Source organism: Clinocottus analis, unplaced genomic scaffold (assembly GCF_023055335.1).
Source record: "Clinocottus analis isolate CAN_PGR_092001 unplaced genomic scaffold, fCliAna1.0.p SCAF_7, whole genome shotgun sequence".
Classification (NCBI taxonomy): Eukaryota; Metazoa; Chordata; class Actinopteri; order Perciformes; family Cottidae; genus Clinocottus; species Clinocottus analis.
In genome coordinates this window covers 16,155,392-16,174,019 of record NW_027176229.1, presented here as the reverse complement: position 1 = coordinate 16,174,019, position 18,628 = coordinate 16,155,392, and the positions used below count along the sequence as shown (strand labels likewise).

The following is an 18,628-nucleotide window of genomic DNA, read 5'->3' as shown; positions in this document are numbered from 1 at the left end:
TATCAACCTTGAAGAAATGTTTGGAGCCTTGTTGGTGTGCTGAAATGCTCGTCTGATGTGTCTTTTGTGGCTGGATGTTGCAGTGCATGTATAAAACATAACAAAGTTTGTATTTTCAGTTGATGAAAACCATATAATTTGCAATGAAAGTATGTGCAATTTCTCATGTGTTTGTTTTGTGCATCTCTGCAATTTGCCCACCACAGTTTGTCCTGCAGATCCGAATAGGCAACATACAGTGGTGTAAACCAAATTAGTATGTTTACTCCATTTCCACTCTTAGTAAAACATAAAAAAAGCCATTTTCCTCTTTACGCATCATTTTGTAATAATGCATGTATAACCTCAACACTGTATAGCACAATTATGGTATTTGCATTTCTTGTTCCTGGGCTATCAAAATACATATACAATATGAAATGATTATAGAAAGAGTTGTTGGATATTTATCCAAATCACACAACAAAATAGTGAACAAGATTTGGGGCTTTTGAAATGTGTTGCTCTTGGCTTTGATGATCAGGGGGGAAATATGAATGTAGCCAACAAAGATCAAAAACTACGACAGAAGCCAAATGGAATGTGTTAAAAGGACTAAAAATGAGATGTGTATAACAGATTAAGGATCGCAACCCTTACAATACAAACAAAGTGTGCAAAGGATTATCAACCCATTATTTATTGCACCCACAAGCCAAATTCACCCAAGTGATTAATGCTAGTTAAAAACTAGAGATTATTGTCTGAAGGAACACAGCGTTTTACATGGATTTTGTTGTACTTTTCTGAGGGAAATCCACACTGTCTGTGGCAGATGGGCATAACCAACAACAACTAGTAATAAACACAATACTCAAGAATCACACTTAAAAAACATTAAAAAACATTTTCAAATGACGTTTCAATATTACCACCAGCAGTGACTGTTTACCACACTACAGTTATATAATTTAGTGTATAGCTTAAACAGTTGAAGTGTTCAGTGACTCTTCAATCTTTGCATGTGTAACATGTTCAGCAGCAGTTTTCTTATTTATGAAGTAGTTTAAATTTACCGAACAAGACGCACCAAATTCTGCCATTGCCTCAATAACTACCTGTAAAATAGGTTGTGCATTATTATTTAATTTATTTTAAGAGGCTGACATTTTGCTAGTGAAGCTTATTAGTTTACTTAGGGATTTCAACATTTGTGGAGATATATACTGTACATATTTAGTTTCAAAACTGGCAAATGAATCCCTATTTCTGTCATCAATTTCATTGTGACATTCTGGACACCATATTAACACAACATGCCATGTTGGTAGACATAAACAATAAGTGAAAATACCCACGCAAAAGCAACACAGCAAGCCAAATCATTGGCTTGAAAAATGTGCCCAAAACGCACCAACACAACAAACACAGCGACCCTTATGTTTGTGACTCTCGTAAGCCGATGTGACCGCACCCACCTGTGTCTCAAAGCATGCAGCCACGCCCTTAATTATTCATCGAAATTGATGATTAGTAAAAATTGTTATGAACACTTATATTCGCCATACCAACACAGCGCACTTCCGCGTTGGCTTTTCTTTTGAGCCTCGGAGGTTGCCGCTTGGGCGGGACGCACGAATCAGAGGGATACTGTGATTTAGTCAAAGCATTTAGTGTAAACCCGAGGAGCAGCGGACCGACGAGCCCAGCACCGCAGAGAAAACACGTTTCAAACGACGGAGAAGAGCTTCGGACGAGTTTACTGTGTGAGGAAACTCGGAATAAGACCCTCAGATTAGATCAAGGTAAGTTACACCTCTGATCGTTATTCATCATCAGACGCAATCGAAGGCAATCTTTTATAAATTAGTATGTGTGAGGAAAAATATTTAACTGAACTGCGTATTTTAACTGTTAGGATCTTGTTTGAGAGACAGTCGGCTCTTAATGATTCCTCAACTGTTTTGCAATAATTTAACACTTGAACTCTCTTTTCCTTCATTTGACGCAACAACGCGTGTACAGTGGTCATCCTGCTCTGGATAATATCACATTAGCAGTGACAGTGAGCAGGAAGTCCCACATCTCTGAGGCTACTGGAAACCCCACAATTAGAAACTTTCCTAAGTGGATTTCTTCTTCCCGACCCAGCAAGTGGACAATGTGAGCTTTGGGTCTACTTCTTGTTATTTCATTTCATGATCTCCTTTGATCACAGCCTGTTTTATTACTCAGTGGGTCGTCTGCCGTCAGACAACACCACCTAACAACTAAATCCTTTTCTCGTAGTCTGTTATAATAGTTTATCAAGACCATCCTGTCTTGTTTCCTCTGTCTTTTTACAATCAAAAGCCTGTTGAGGTGTAACGGTATGGTAATCCCTGTGTGTCAGCCAGGCATGTGAGTCATGCCTCCCCCTTAGAGGAACCCCCAGATCCCCTGTTTGTGTTGCTCCTTTGCAGCAGTCTGATTAGATAGGTTGTCAATGTCATGAACAAACACAGGAAAGCGTATGATTTGAAAGGAAGCTTTAGGGGGAACAAGTGAGTATGTCATGTTGTCCAAATTGCATTGTGGCAGGAAAGTGTGTGTTTGTGTGTGCTGAGTTGTAATGAGTAAATATGTCTAGTGGAAAACAGACATGTGCTGTGATTCTGCCTGCAAGAGAAAACATATTACGAACCATTGAAGGCCAGACTCACAGCCATGTTATTGATGTTGGCATCAGTCCTTTTCTACTTCTTCTCATATATTCCAATTCCCAATGACACAGCTCTTTTCATGTCACTTTGTACCTCCAGATTTTGTTGTGTGACTCTTGTTTGTTTCTACAGGACGCCCACATGCTTCAGCGTCATTTCCAGTTTCCCCTGAAGAGGAATTTGGCACACCATTGTGATAAAAGGGATGAATGAGGTACAGAGGGGGTTAAATGACACATTTGATTTAAGCTTTTAAAAGTGGGAATTTCCAGGGTTACTTTGGTAATAGTCAAAATACAGTTAGTTGTCCACTTTGCACTTATCATAGTGGCTGGCGTAAAAATAAATCTTTGTCATTGTTGCTATTTTTTTGCAGTTGAGGTGGGCTTTAGTTTAAAAGAAATCATCTAAAGACGTAACAGCAATATAGATACATTAACTGAGTGAATAAAGTAGATTAGTCTTTCATAATTACCTAAAGTTCCTAACCCCTTCAGTATGCAATTTGGCCTGCCAGCTACATCTCTCATCTCTCATTTATGCTTCCTTACGTTACCTGGAATGGATCAGTCCCACCATCAATTAAGACATTCAAATTCTCTTTCTCCTGATCAAATAAGCAGAAAAGTATTGAAGTTATAAAAGACAAAATACAATTATATAAATGAGAAGTGCCAAATGCCTAATTGCCAGAAGATCCCATCAGCAAATGTTTCAAGCTGACAGTTTCTGACTTATGAAGTATGAGGAAAAGGAAACGTTCCTATTTCACAGAATAACAGAAGCAATAAAAGGCTCCCTGTGGAGTTTTCATATTGAACTGTTTATGAAGTTTTAGCTCTAAAAGCGTTATCGAGCTGTTTTTCTAATAGGTCGCCTATTTTGTGCACTGGTGTGACATAATACAGAGTCCTGGCATTGGTGTTGCACTATCCTACTGATAAACAGAGGACTTTAACATGCCAAGATATGCTCCAATGTGCCAACACATTTAAGAAAGACGACTGTTAGCAAGGAAGTGTTAAATATATTTTGAAAAGGTTTTATGAGGAATGAAATATATTTAACATAATTGTTACACCTCTATGATACGCTGAATGCTTTTCAGGTGAGTAACTGAACGTATCGGCCACCTTTTAAAACATAGTTTTCCATTTGTACATGACCTCACTGACATTTTGTTCATTCCAGGGCCGATCTGCTCTTCTCAGAAGGTGCCACCTTGCTTTGTCCAAGGCCGACACCCTCAGTTCTGTTCCTGCTGTTCCCTCCGTGGACTCAGGCGATGGCGCGGCCGCTCAACCTGAGAGCGATGCAGCGCTCGCCCTGTCTGAGCTCCCCCATTTGTTTGAGAACGAGGATGGCTCCCCGTCAGCCCAAGACGAGAGTCACGATTCAACCCCGGAGCTGGTCCAGCCCGGCCAGCCGGCGGAGAGCAGACAGAACCTTCGCATGAAGTTCCAGGGTGCTTTCAAGAAGGGCATTTCCACCCCTATGGACCTACTGGAATCCACCATGTACGAGTCAAATGTGGCTCCGGGTACCAAGAAAGCCCCCATGGACTCGCTCTTTGACTATGGTACCTGCAGGAACACCAGCAACCAGAAGCGCCGCAGGAAGAAGCTCCCGAGAGGGTGAGAAGGACCTTGCTGTCTCTAAACTATAATGTATGTGTGTTTCCAGGATTTAATAACCATGGGTTGCTTAAGACCTTTTAGTTTAGGAGTCTCTGGTTTAACTGCAGTGAACCTGGACCGGCTTTTCTCCCAGGGAGAATAGTCTGGCTTGGAAAAATGTTGTCATAAAAATGAAAACCTCCTACAACTACCCCTCTTTAAACAGAGGTGTGCCACATGAGGAAGGATGTATACACACACACACACACACACACACATACTCACACACACACACACACACACACACATATACACACACACACACACACACATACACACACAAGAAGTCCCTCTTTCAGCCCATTCACTGAGCGAACAGAGAGTATGTTGTTGGTCCCTCTGCAGCCGTTGAGGTAATATTTAGGCTGCCCTATACCTGTCCATTACACACAGAGGTCTATTTACTGTAGCACTCAAGGGTGTGGACGATCGCTTAAAAGATGGTTTGTGCATCAAACCTCCATTCAATTCTTAATTTGATGTGAATGAAATGTAAAAAAAATAAATGAAAAGGGAATCCTACAGTGAGTATGTGACATCATGTCATGTTTCTGTGTCTCCTTAGTAAAACTGAGACGTCCTGTGATGACGGTCAAAGCTCAGACCCACCAAAAGTAATGAAAATATTCAACCGCTCTCTCCTCTTCGACTGCGTGTCACGCGCAGACCCCGAGGCCCTCGAGGGCCTGTTGGAGTACCTGCAAAGTCACGATAAGAGGTTAACTGATGAGGAGTTCAGAGGTGAGACTGTCCCTTGCATCAGATATCTGGACCGCTGTCTAACCGACCACATGACAACTACGCTCGACTGCCAGGAAACAAAATGGGTTTGGGTTTGGACCCGGAGGGCATTTGGTGATAGTCGCACTTCCTTTACTCTAAAGCAGAAACTCAGTTTCCTGGAGTGATGTTTTTACCTTTGACCTTTTGTATTCCCTCGCTCCTCCCTCTCTATTGTTTTTGGCTCGAAGAATGTTAGGAAACGGTGGAGTTTAGGCTCGAGGCCGACCCAAGGAGCGCTTCCTGTGTGTGTCTAAGAAGTTGTTTCAGGCTTGTAACAAGAAGCAGAGAGAAATCACAGCAAACTGTCATCCTCTTCAGATAGTTAAACAGGGATTTACAGTGTTTTTTTGTTTTTTTTACTTTAAAAAGACAAATAATACTGAAGGGCTTTCTTGACCCTAATCTGAATTCCCAAAACTCTGTCTGTCTTCTGTATGTAACCTACTCATTCGCAGTACATTTAGGGCAACACAAGGAGGTCACATTTTAGAATGACAGTAGATTCCCAACAAGGGCTCCTTCTTTTAAAGAGGGGACAGATTTTAGTTGTACAAATAATTATAAATAAAAGATTTAAAAATAACAACTGAAATACCTTAACACCACAAGATGCTTAATCGTGTCTAGAAATGAATTAACTTAAGGAAGTGCATGGAGACAAACAGCTACTGTACCTAAAAGTAATACCTGAATGGTGAAATAGATAGCTTAAAGACTCTAATAAATAGGTTAATCGGTAGCCCAATGCATTAAAGGCATAGTTCAAATTGTTCACTAAATGTAATGTATAAACTGTTGAAATACAAAGTTAAACATAAATGTATGATAGCTTAACATAATAAATAAATGGATAAAATCGTTAGAGGTGAACAATTGAAATCGTAGGCTACTGGATAAATGGTTGAAATGCCCTGCTTCTGCCAAACCAATGCAAACAGGACCAAACCAACCTAAACATGAACAATTCAATTGCATGAAAAAGTATTCTAACAATATCCACTTTTTCAAGACATTGTACTTTCTTGATTCTTGTTGTTCTGAGTTCGTACTCACGGTTGAATGCACTTATTGTAAGTCACTTTGGATAAAAGCGTCAGCTAAATGACATGTAATGTATTTGGACCACAGTTGTTAATGTTGAGAAAGGTGTACTTTAATACAAATTATTATAGTTTCCATGTCATTTTTCCACCAGAGCTGTCCACGGGTAAGACCTGTCTGCCTAAAGCCCTGTTGAACCTTTACGGTGGGCAGAACGTCACCATCCCACTGCTGGTGGACATAGCGGAGAAGACGGGGAACCTCAGAGAGTTCATCAATACACCCTTCAGGGACGTCTACTACAGAGGTATGGACAAGCACTACAGTGACAACAGTCAGTTACATACAAGGGACTTGTCATTTAAAGGAGTTGTTGAAAGAAATAAGTCATTTGTATTCTGAGTTGAAGCTGCTGGCAGAGACACTTCTGCAGTTACTGTGTATACTGTGCCAGGCTGGCGTTGAGGCCGTGTTACGTTAGGGGGAAGGACATTACACTATGTATGTGTACATCGACTATTTGCAGCTCTATAAATGAGAAGTTCCAGGCCTCATTTGTTTGGCTTTCATCTCTTTCATTGTTTTGACAAAACCATGAAGGAAGCCTTTCACCCTCAAAACTCAAAAATCAACTTAAAATCTGGAGTTGCTCTTTATGATTTTCTTTCTTTCTTTATCACTGTGCTTTTTTATGACATTACATTACACTACATTTCATTTAGCTTACGCTTTTATCCAAAGCGACTTATATTTTGGCTCTATAGACCGCAGACACAGCAACGAGGAGCAATTCATGGTTAAGTGTCTCGCTCAAGGACGAAGCGGCAGGACTAGCGGAGCCTCGGCTCAAACCACTTTTCAACGCTTTTCAATAGTCTGAAACTCAGCTTCTTTTGCCTCATGCAGGAAACCCTTTTTATGTGAAAACATAAAAGTTTTGTTTTTCAATGCTTTTTGACCTCCATAAATACAACCCGCACATAAATGTCAGTTTTCTAAATTCCCTCAAACTTCAAATTTGAACATGTTTTTGTGATTTAATAAATGATCTCTTGGAAAACCAATTTGTTTTCCAGCTGATATTTATTAGATTCAACACATACCAATACCACATACCGATAATAGTTTAAATGTTTTACTGTGTTTTTCTTGCCTTGTCAGGCCAGACGGCTCTCCATATCGCCATAGAGCGACGCTGTAAGCAGTATGTGGAGCTCATGGTGGAGCAGGGAGCTGACGTTCACGCCCAGGCGAGGGGACGCTTCTTCCAGCCTAGGGACGAGGGGGGCTACTTCTATTTTGGTAATGACCGTTATCAGCACATAAATCTAGTGTGGAAACAAAAGAGTTCATTGTGCTTCTGGGTTTATGCTTTTAGCAAACATTTAATCTAATCGAAGTGATAAAACACTGTGAGCAGATGGTCATGGGAAGACGTCTGGCAAGCTGTTATTGTTTTTTCTGCTTTATGTGCTGGTAATGATGTGGTGTGTCTGTGGTTTCAATGACTTCACTGGTCACTCTTTCAGTTTCCACACTCTGTGTTTCACTGGTTTCTGCACAAGTGGTTAGTCTGTCTTTTACGGCACAACGTTGACATCAATGCAATGTACATTGACTACAGCAACTGCCAAGATAAAATACTTGGTACATGGTTCTGGCAAAGAAAACCTGTTGCCATGGAGAAATGACGTGACATAGGACCACACCCTTTCTTAACGTGGCGGGTTTTGGCTGAGCAAACACAGCCAGGATACTTCAGGTGAAGTCCACCGCAGAGCCAAACAGTTTTCTGAAGTATCGTACGAGAAGCCGTCATCAGCCACGCTCCAAAAACATTATGAACGGTATAAAAAAACATTACGTCATATGTTCAAGGAGCTGTTCAGGGAAAGGCGCCAGTGTTCAGCACCTTGGCAGGACCTCATTAACCTGTAAGAGAGGGAAACTAAACTCAACACTGCCCTCTGTGGTGTCTGCTCCGGCACCACCTCCCACATCCCAGAAGGCTGGACTCTGTTTTGTGTCCTTTTAGCCTCCAAAAGATAATAATAGAAGATATAATGGATTTAAATGTTCCTCTCCTAAAACACTGAAAGGATGGTGTTTTATTTTTTACCCAGCACAATTTTAAGAATTGTTTATTTGATTACATTCATGCATTATATTCCTCACTCATCACAGAGGAGATGATTTCTATTTGCACTTAGCACGGTTGTCATTCCCCAATCCCAGCGTGTCCGGACACAGTGTGAGTAATTTGCTGCGGAGCTTTGCGGTGAGGTGAACAGGAACCTGGCAGGGCTGAGGGCTAATGGGATTTAGACTCACGCTAACACTCTGCATGCACCCGTGCAAATCCATGAAGAGGAGCGTCTCTATGTGAGGTGACAAAGTGATCTGTCACCCATGGCAACAGCTCATTTTCAGCAGCTGCTTTTGGCACTGTGGCCCCATTGCACCCCTCCGTCAAACTACTGCTAATTGTCCTGTTTTCATAACAGGGATTTGAGTCAGATCTTTGATCCATGTTCAGTAGAGTTGGCAAAAGCACAGCTCCAGTTCCTAATTAACCTTCTTGTTGATTTGCTTCTTTTTAATCTGAAATACAGTTCCTTTAATCTGCTGGGAATTCAGTATGAAGTTGCTCTCTCTCTTTGCCTATAGGTGAGCTGCCTCTCTCTCTGGCTGCATGCACCAACCAGCCTGACATAGTGCACTACCTGACTGAGAATCCACACAAGAAGGCCGACCTGCGGCGCCAGGATTCACGGGGAAACACGGTGCTGCACGCTCTGGTGCACATTGCCGACAACACCAAAGACAACACACGTTTCCTCACAAAGATGTACGACCTGCTGCTCATTAAGAGTGCCAAGCTCTACCCAGACTGCAACCTGGAGACAGTGTTCAACACCGATGGCATGTCACCCCTAATGATGGCTGCCAAACTGGGCAAGATCGGGGTGGGGATAATGATACATTAGTGTGTTAAGAGATCAGTTTTTTTATCATGACAATTCTACAGGCCATAATATTGTAAAGTAAAAAGGTCAATAGGTCGGTTTCTCTGTATTCCTACAGGTTTTTCAACACATAATCCGGCGTGAGATCAAAGATGAGGAAGTTCGTCATCTGTCACGCAAGTTCAAGGACTGGGCCTACGGGCCAGTGTACTCCTCCCTCTACGATCTGTCTTCACTGGATACATGTGGAGAGGAACCGTCTGTGCTGGAAATCCTGGTCTACACCAGCCGCAATGAGGTGAATAACAATATTAAGCTTTTATCATATAAAAATGTGATATGTACTATAAAAATATACAGCTGAAATAAAAGAGAATACCATAACGCCAGGCGCAACATATAACGTTGAGTTATTATTCGTCAAAAGCTTGAGTGTGATGAAAGATTGAGTGTGTTTACAAATAGGCATCAGTGTCACGTTTCTGGTCCTGTTGTCAGAACCGCCATGAGATGCTGGCAGTGGAGCCCATCAACGAGCTGTTGAGGGCCAAATGGCAGAAGTTTGCCGCGGTCACCTTTTATATCAGCGTGGCTTCCTACCTCATCACCATGATCATCTTCACCCTCGTGGCTTATTACCACCCGACGCAGGGAACGGTGGGTGTGACATGAATGAGAACGTTGTATCAGCATGGCTCCGTGTCATCGGATCAGATCAATGCTTCATGAGTGGACTTGCTCTTACTGCATTGTCGGGACACCAAATGAACAAAGCAGCAATTGAACTTTTTCTTTTTTATATATGTACAGTATATGTAGACCACCAATGTTCTGCACATCATTGAAGCTTTTAGTGTTCTTAAGTGTCAATTAAGGTGTCTCTGACCCCATGTACTTACTGGATGTTTGAAAGATAAAAAATAAAAATGGCGTCTAACTTTCGGCAACACAGTAAATAGATTTACATTCATTTTAGTTCCAAAAATATTGAACTAATTCTTTACGTTATGTTTTATTGCTTAAACTTTTAGATTGAGTTCATTGTTGAGTCTCGTCTTTGTTTCTTCCAGCCTCCGTACCCTTACACGACATCCTCTGACTACCTGCGTATGGCAGGAGAGATTATCACCTTGGCATCAGGAATCTTCTTCTTCCTCACCAATGTGAGTCAATTTGTCGCTTTTCTACGGTCCGACTATTGGTTGCTCCCGACTGTCTCCGAGTCTCTCGCATCAACTCAAAACTGTAAGGACAGTGTTGTCGTCATGATGGAAATGTCTCTCCTGTTCTTTGCAGTTTAAGGACCTCTTCTTGAAGAAGTGCCCCGGGGTGAAGTCTTTATTTAGGGATGGATCCTTTCAACTGCTGTAGTAAGTCTGCATCCTCTGTCCTTGCTCCCCCTCTTCGTCCCCTCTGCCATCGTAGGTCTTGCTGAATTTCAGTCGAGGCAAATTTTGCTTCCTCTAAATTGAGTCACCTAATTCATTTTCTGAAAATCCTCCCTTGCATGTTTTATATAGTTTTGATCTTTAATTTTACCCATGCTCCATATAAAGAGCAGAGAATGTCAAGCACCTTTCTGAGCCGTGTTGATTTAAGTCATTAGCAGCCTGATTGTGATTTCTACATTCTGTTAAAAATGCCAGCAATCACGTCTTCCTGCCTTCATGTATTACTTCAGTATCAGGGACTGAAGCATTGGAGCTGGCTCTTTGACAAACTTCCTCTCTGTCCTCTCCAGCTTCATCTACTCTGTACTGATTGTAGTCACAGCTGCTCTCTACCTGTCTGGCATCAAGGCCTATGTGGCTGTGATGGTGTTTGCACTTGTCCTGGGCTGGATGAACACGCTTTACTTCACCAGAGGCCTGAAGCTCACTGGCACCTACAGTATCATGATACAGAAGGTTAGAAAATGAAGGAAATGAATTAATGAAAATGAATAAATCTTTAATATCACCACCCATGTAATCTTTTTTTGGGGGGGTTCACAGATTCTTTTCAAAGACCTTTTCAGATTTCTGCTGGTGTACGTGCTCTTCATGATTGGATATGCATCAGGTACGGTGCTTGAAGTGGGCCGGCACTCAGCGATACACAGTACCGGCACTAATACATTACATACATTACTCTTTGGCATCCCAGGGCTTTTTCTTACCCTCCTCTTTCCTCTCCATGCCAGGTTATGTGGTTGATACATAATGAAAATGAATAACTAACAAAAAAAACAACATTGTCAATGCCAATGCATTTTATAGTGTAAACATTGTCAGAAGAATGAAATGTTCAGACAAAGGCTGTGTCAATCTTAAAATATTCAACTAAGGTAGGGCTTGTGTTTTAATGTATGATGCATTATCTATAGTAATTATTATGCTCCAAGATAATATCAAATTGTATAGTTGTGTGTGTTTGATCCGTACAAAGAGCATAATTGTCAGGTTGTGGTGTGTGCCTGACTACTTTCCGCTGTGTCCTGTCTTTATACTGAGTTCCCTGTCTTCTAGCTTCATATTTAACGCACAGACATGAAAGTGGCATCGATCCCCTCATTTAACTTCAGGCATGAAGCAAACATTTCTCAAACTGTTGAAAACATAACCCAACCTCCTGCTCCTATCTTATAGCCCTGGTGTCCCTGCTGACAATGTGTCCTCCACCGGGCACAAAGTGTGAGGGGGGCTGCCCCACCTACCCCAACTGCAGGGACCCAGATACCTTCAGTGCTTTCCTACTGGACCTCTTTAAGCTGACCATTGGGATGGGAGAACTGGACATGATCGATGGTGCGCAGTATCCTGCAGTTTTCCTCATCCTGTTGGTTACTTACATCATCCTCACGTTTGTCCTGCTGCTAAACATGTTGATTGCGTTGATGGGGGAGACGGTGGGACAGGTGTCGAAGGAGAGTAAAAAGCTCTGGAAGCTTCAGGTGAGCTGGAAATAACCCTTTCTGGTGGTCAGTTCTCACAAATTTTGAAAACACATATTGTCTCATTACCGCCTCTGGTATCTATCCAATCAGATAGTTTGGGTTTATTTTTGGCAGGTTTTATGATATTCACCTCTGTGGTTTCTGGTCCACTAAAAACCCATAAGAGGTTTGTTGCGCTTACAGTTTTGACATTTGTGCATTTTCCTGCAGCTAAGTGAGGGACTCAGTGCGACTACATCAGCATATACACTTGCTCATAAGGACAGCGCTAACGTGGCAGATGTCAGAAATGATCTAAGATTTCCCGTCTCATTGTAGCATGTCAGCACGCTGTGTATAGCGTGTGCATCTGAGGCTGATAACAATGTCAGTGTTTTTTCCCTTCTGTCTTTGGTCAATAACCAACGTAATGGACAAATACAAATGTTGACCTTCAAAAAAAGTTAAAGGTGCTACATTTGAAATTCAAGGCATATTTATTACCTATAGCCTTTTTTTATAACCCGGAAAAATAACATAAAAACTATCTGCATGGCTAATTGCCATAGAATAACATATTTTTGTGTCATCATTGTGGGTGGAATAGGCTACTCTAATTAAACGTAATGTTTATTCATAGTGGGCAACGACGATCTTGGACATCGAGCGCTCTTTTCCAGTCTGCCTTCGCAAGTCTTTTCGAGCTGGGGAGATGGTGACCGTGGGGAAGAGCTTGGATGGCACACCTGACCGACGCTGGTGCTTCAGGTATTATGCATGACTCATAATCACAGCCACTCAGCAACGCCAATGCCACGTCGAAGAATTATGACATCCCCTATGGTGTCTTGTTATATCAGGGTGGATGAGGTGAACTGGTGCCACTGGAATCAGAACCTGGCAATAATCAACGAGGATCCAGGCAAGAATGAGACCTGCCAAGCCAACGGGTTGCAGCAGAGTGTCAGAGCCTTGCGGAGAGGTGAGATTCTCACTGTGCTCTCATGAATAAATGCATCGACAAATAAGTATATATTCATGTGGAGCTGACTTATTCATAAAGATCAAAGAAAACCCTTCTTTTTATCCCCCTCTAGACCGCTGGTCCACAGTGGTTCCGCGGGTGGTGGAGTTAAGTAAGGGTCCGCGGCCTCGTGATCTGGCGATAGAGATGGAGCCCCTGACGTCCAGACACTGACACCTGCAGAAGGCAAGTGCAGTCTCTTATAAAGAGACAGCTGACAGCCCTCATCACCAGTGAGATCCCTTTTCAGGGGATGATTTGGCTAATAACCATATTAATTTGCACAGATTTTATATGCATCTTGTTCGGAAAAAGTATAGTAAATATTACAGTTAGTCAGTGTAATAGGACTGAGCACTGGATGTACAATGTGTTAAAGCATCAGTGATCTGAAAAACACCAAATCAAGTTAAACATATCAAAATGAGGTTAAAAAGTATCATGAATGACACAGTTAACTGTAATTAGTTTTAAACTTGTCAGAAAAGAATAGAGAATGTATCATACAAATGTACTGACTCAGGGATTCAGGAAAGTCTCATTGTAATCTTATGGAGAACAGAATCATGCTAGTTAGAAACACAGTTTCTGTATTTTTTGCATTCGCAGTCGAAACAAAAACGTTGATAGAAATGCCATCCACAGACATAATCACAAAGGGAGGTACTTTGGTTTGGTTACTTTATTACTACCCGTGGGTTTGCAGTCGTAAAAAAACAGTAGAAAAACAGTAGAAAACCAGGCATCCATCTCGACACGCATTACCACAAACACAGACAACCAGACAAACATGATAAAAAGCACTCAGAACTTCGGATCAGTGCTGTTATAATTATGTGTTCACCTGCGTGATGGCTGCTGGAACAAAGCTGGTTTCATAGCTCTTTATTCTGCACAGTGGTACAACATACCTCCGTCTCGAGGGGAGAAGCTGAAACTCCCTGTGCAAAGGGTGGGAGTCATCCTTTACAATGAAGCCGGCTCTGTTCTAACTGTCTGGCGTACAGGGACTCTGCACTAAGTTGTGTCTCACCAATCAGCCTGCTGGACCATTTCACCATCTGATGCAGAGAGTTTCTGTTCTTTAAAGACCTCGACCCCAGAGAAAAAGAAAAAAAATGATTAAATTAAAGCACAAAAAAATAAAGTACTGCTTCAAGAAATCTTTTTAATATATATTGATAGGCTTATAGAATATAATGTTGCTTTTATTTGCTTGCTTTACATTTAAGAGGTCCCTATATGAGATTATATTGTATATGGTGGTTTTTATAAGGGTTTATTTATCAGATTATGGGGGTTCAGTGTAAAGAAACAGGATATATGTATTTTATGAAATGTATTTTGTTACATTTTCTATACCGTATTAATCAAATAGTTTAAAGTCTCAGCTAGTTGTCGCACTAGCTCAGGCAGCGCAGCTTTCATTTGATTGGAAACAATGCAGTATGCCAATTTCTGATGTGTGCATTATTGTATGGACACAATGACATTGTTCTGAACAAGATGGGCATGATGAGCAGGTTATAGTTGTCAAGCAAATATGCAAATGCTAGACAATAGCCTCCCGTGTTATGGCTTGTCTTTGAATTTGTAGAGTTATTGTTCCTTTGCAGCTGGGGTATTTGCATAATCAACTCTCAGGCCTTGCCATTATGCGCTCCGCCTATTTGCTGCAGTGTTTTTATTGCAATTGGCTCCTTGCCCTATAGAGCATCTTGTTTATGCGCTACTACTGTATGTATACATGTATTTGTGTTCTTGTACTACATGACATTTTCACTGATTCATTGCCGTCGAGGGTCACGGGTCATTGTTCACTGTGTGTATATTGCTTTTATAAAGAGACACTATGCATTTTTATATTGTTTGTACATTACTGCAAAGAACAATAAACACAACATTGATTTTCAGAACCACACAGTTGTCGGTTTTCTGAATCCTCTATATAATTGTGTGATTATTTTTCCGAAGATATTCAGCAATCAGTATTACAATTATTTCATTGTAAGATATTTGTTACTAATCAACATGAAACAGCAAAGATTTAATTTGACCAAATTAATTTGTGAAGAAAGGATAAATTATAAAAATCCTAGTGTGGAAAACAAAACCAACAAACAAGAAAGAATGGTTTAATATAGTTTTTTTTTGAAAGATATAGTTTAGTAGGATGACGCTTTAAATATCTACAGTTATGTTCATGTCAATAATATCACAACATTGTCCTATAGTTTATTGCATGAAAAAGAAAACCTTACTGAGAGTAGGGACATTTTTTCGGTGGCCAACCATCTACATAAACTTTCTCAGAATGTTGACATTGCATGTCACATGTAATGTCTTATTTAGTTTCAGTGTTTTTTTCTCATTTCGCATTCTGATTACTTAACATTTAACCTAATTTTGAGCTTTGTTAATTATAATTTGCAGTTCCTTCTCTGACCTGTTGATGGCTGCAGAGGTCTAAATTCCTGTACTGTGTTGTATGTGGAGATGCCAGGCAGACAGCTCTTAGCTGTGTCTACTCCTGCAGAAACTTTAGGGCACAAATACATTCATATGTGTTTATGTATAAATATATATTTAATTTTAATTATAGCTGTAAATATTGAATCGTCAGTTCTAACTGGTATTAGCACTATAACCTTTAATAGGTTATAGTTTTGGAGGATTCAGTCCGCTTCTGAAATATTCTTTCATGTGGAGCTCATGTCTCGTTGACCTCGCTGTAACACCCGGGCAGTAATTATGGGCTTTTGCATTCCTAATGAAACCACAAGCTGGCAACAATTTATGAACCGCTTCACTGCTTTCCACCTTTTATCATTACACCTCACCTTTGCTTTTCATCTTTAAAATGCTACAGTGGGGATTCTCACTCAAGATAACTAGTGCCTCACCCCTCACCTCCCATCCTCCTCCTCTCTCCCCTCTCGGAGGCCAGCAGTGCTGAAGGACACAGGGAATCTCTCACCACCTCAGAGAAGAGGCTAATCCTCTTTGCCCCAACTTTAACTGGGCCACTAATCCTCCAGGTTTATCTAAGCAGTGAGCACCTACGCTGCTGACAACTTGGCCTGCCCTCCTCCGCGCAGCCTGTTAAGTAGGGCAGGGCTCGGTCCTGCAAGTGTCACTGTCAGCAACTCTGGAACCGCACACTTGCACAGGAAGTGTGAGCTGTTAACAAAATGGCTTACTTGCTTGCAGCATGAGTGTTCTCGCTGCCACAAATGTGTCTCAACAAACCAAAGTGAGAGCCAAGCAGGATCAAGTTGTAACGGCTATCATTTAGCAACCGCACATAAGGGAAAGTTGACAGTCTCAGCCAGAGGTCTTAAGTAAACTAACTAGCTTAGATATTGCCAGTACAAATTGTTCAGCTATTGTCAAGCCAGTTAAGCTTTAAGGTGTTTAGGTTGATGAGTCTCAAGCGGATACCAGGCTGGACTGAGGCCAACTCATCCTTTATTCAATAAACAAGACTCCAAACTGTCTGATGGCTTCACGTTGAAGTCTAGCAGCCTGACGGAGAGAGGGAAACCCCCCTACATATCGGTCACACTCTAACTAAACATTTTCATAACTAATATTGCAAAAGAAATGGATGGATCCTCACTGGATAATATAGCCTAACACCAAAAGTCAGGAGAGCAGGTTTCTCACAGATTTAAATCAGTTCTAATTTCATTCCTTGACATATTTCCTTGAAATTCCCTCCATAATCCCCAGTGATACAAATATTTCACCACGGTGTGGTATTTCTAAATGGAACGAGCAATCACTGGAAGCACTGGGAGATGAGGAGCCAGAGACATATTGGTGAGGTGGTGTGTGAGATGACCTTTCAGTTCATCTAAGATGAAACGAGGCTGCTGAACCCGAAATGATTCAGAGTGTCTAAACTGACAGGCGAGGGCACGGCCGCGGCAGAGCGTCAGCCTGCTGCCCGGCCTCTATAGGCATCTCTCATGATTTATTGTGAAATTGCCAGGGACTCAATGTGGCGTGCAGGTGAATGAGTTTTGCTAATAAGAGAAGCATTTCTGCTCCATAGAGCTCTTTTTCTGTCTGAGCGAGCGTGTATGAAATCAGTGTGCAGTCTCCCAGTCCCACACGCTCCGGTGGAGGCGGCTGGCTCATCAGTCTATGGCTTATCTGATGTTTTAGGTGGGTGGAGAGGTTGGGAGTGAGGAGATAAATGAGGAAAAAGTGTCAATATTGAGTTCTTGGAGGTACCTGTGTTGTGAAACATTTAAATTGTTTGTTGTATTCCTTTTCTTCAGGAAGTAGAGTTGTGAAACCATGTTGTGCAAGCACAATTCTAACTAAAAGAAGGAAAAAAAAGTTAATTAAAATGATGTTTTTTAATAAATTAACAATAGAATATAAACTATTAATGATGACATGAAAATATATTGCAGAACTAAAGCACAAAGTAGTTTGTTTGTCATTGTGGTGAGTCTTCAGAGGAGGCGCAGGAAGCAAAAAGGTGTGAGCCATAGTAAAAGACAAACATCAGTGGCTGTGCTTTGTTTTGTAAGAAAGTTGGTTCAGGTATGTGAGACAGCTGAAAGTGCCTCATTGTATGACTTGAACGTCACAGCCTCAGAGACATCTTGGCCACTTTGCGTAAATTGCATGTGAAGAGACTTAGCTTGCCTTTGCCTCTGCTTAAGAGTAGTCTCTCCAAATCCTTATCCAGGAAATCATTCCTACAGTGTAGAAGGGTACTGTCCCCTTCCACTGTGGGAGGTTTTCCAATGATACTTTGAGGCCACAATATGCTGCCGTAAAGGTGAAAAAGGTCAAGTGAACGATAGGATTGTAGGGCCCGGCATATGGCACTGATGTGCAAAGTGAATCCCTAGACTAATATGCTTACCTTCATTGGTCTCAACAATTGTTGAAGAATACGTATACAAGAAGAAGAAGAAGAAGAAGAAGAAGAAGAAGGAGGAGAAGAAGAAGAAGAAGAAGAAGAAGAAGAAGAAGAAGAAGAAGAAGAAGAAGAAGAAGAAGAAGAAGAAGAAGAAGAAGAAGAACGTAGATGAGTATGGCAACAAGACAGGCATAGAAGTCATCTGCTTTATTTGCTTATGTCAAACAATAATACACAAGAGAGGAGAGTTCAAATGAAAACCAACCATCTACATTAGAATAAAGAAATTTCAGTCCTGAGATTGACAAAAAGCAGGGAACAGATAAAATATCTACTGTGGTCATTGGGATGGAGGGGGGACAATGGCAGTTTCAGCAAATTGAAGATGATGGTTGTGGGGAGATTAGGGGGAGATTGCAGAACTGGAGGGGCAGAAGGTAAGCAATCACTGGGATGCTTGACTGTAGGCACATTCAAAAGTTGAAAACCCCACGGCTAAAGGATTTTACAGCTTTTTTTATATTCAGACTTCTTGTTTCGAAATCTAAGACTCATATATTGTCATTTTCCAAAAAGCAAGGTATTCTTTACATTTTTTTATCCTGAGGAGACAAAATCATTTTTTAAACATAAATACAAGACTGCAGGGAGAACAATAAGA

The 18,628-nt window shown here is 41.2% G+C and overlaps 1 protein-coding gene across 1 annotated transcript; it reads left to right on the top strand.

Moving 5' to 3' along the window:
• Positions 1 to 3,778: 3,778 nt before the first annotated feature.
• trpv4 (transient receptor potential cation channel, subfamily V, member 4) lies at positions 3,779 to 14,981 on the top strand. The gene is made up of 16 exons (XM_068605011.1): positions 3,779 to 3,789; positions 3,893 to 4,315; positions 4,923 to 5,098; positions 6,336 to 6,488; positions 7,343 to 7,483; positions 8,849 to 9,147; positions 9,266 to 9,445; positions 9,646 to 9,804; positions 10,218 to 10,310; positions 10,444 to 10,517; positions 10,889 to 11,054; positions 11,142 to 11,208; positions 11,775 to 12,079; positions 12,702 to 12,829; positions 12,922 to 13,043; positions 13,159 to 14,981. Exons 1-16 carry the CDS (start codon positions 3,779 to 3,781, stop codon positions 13,257 to 13,259), a joined length of 2,598 nt encoding a protein of 865 aa, XP_068461112.1. The 3' UTR covers positions 13,260 to 14,981.
• Positions 14,982 to 18,628: the final 3,647 nt, after the last annotated feature.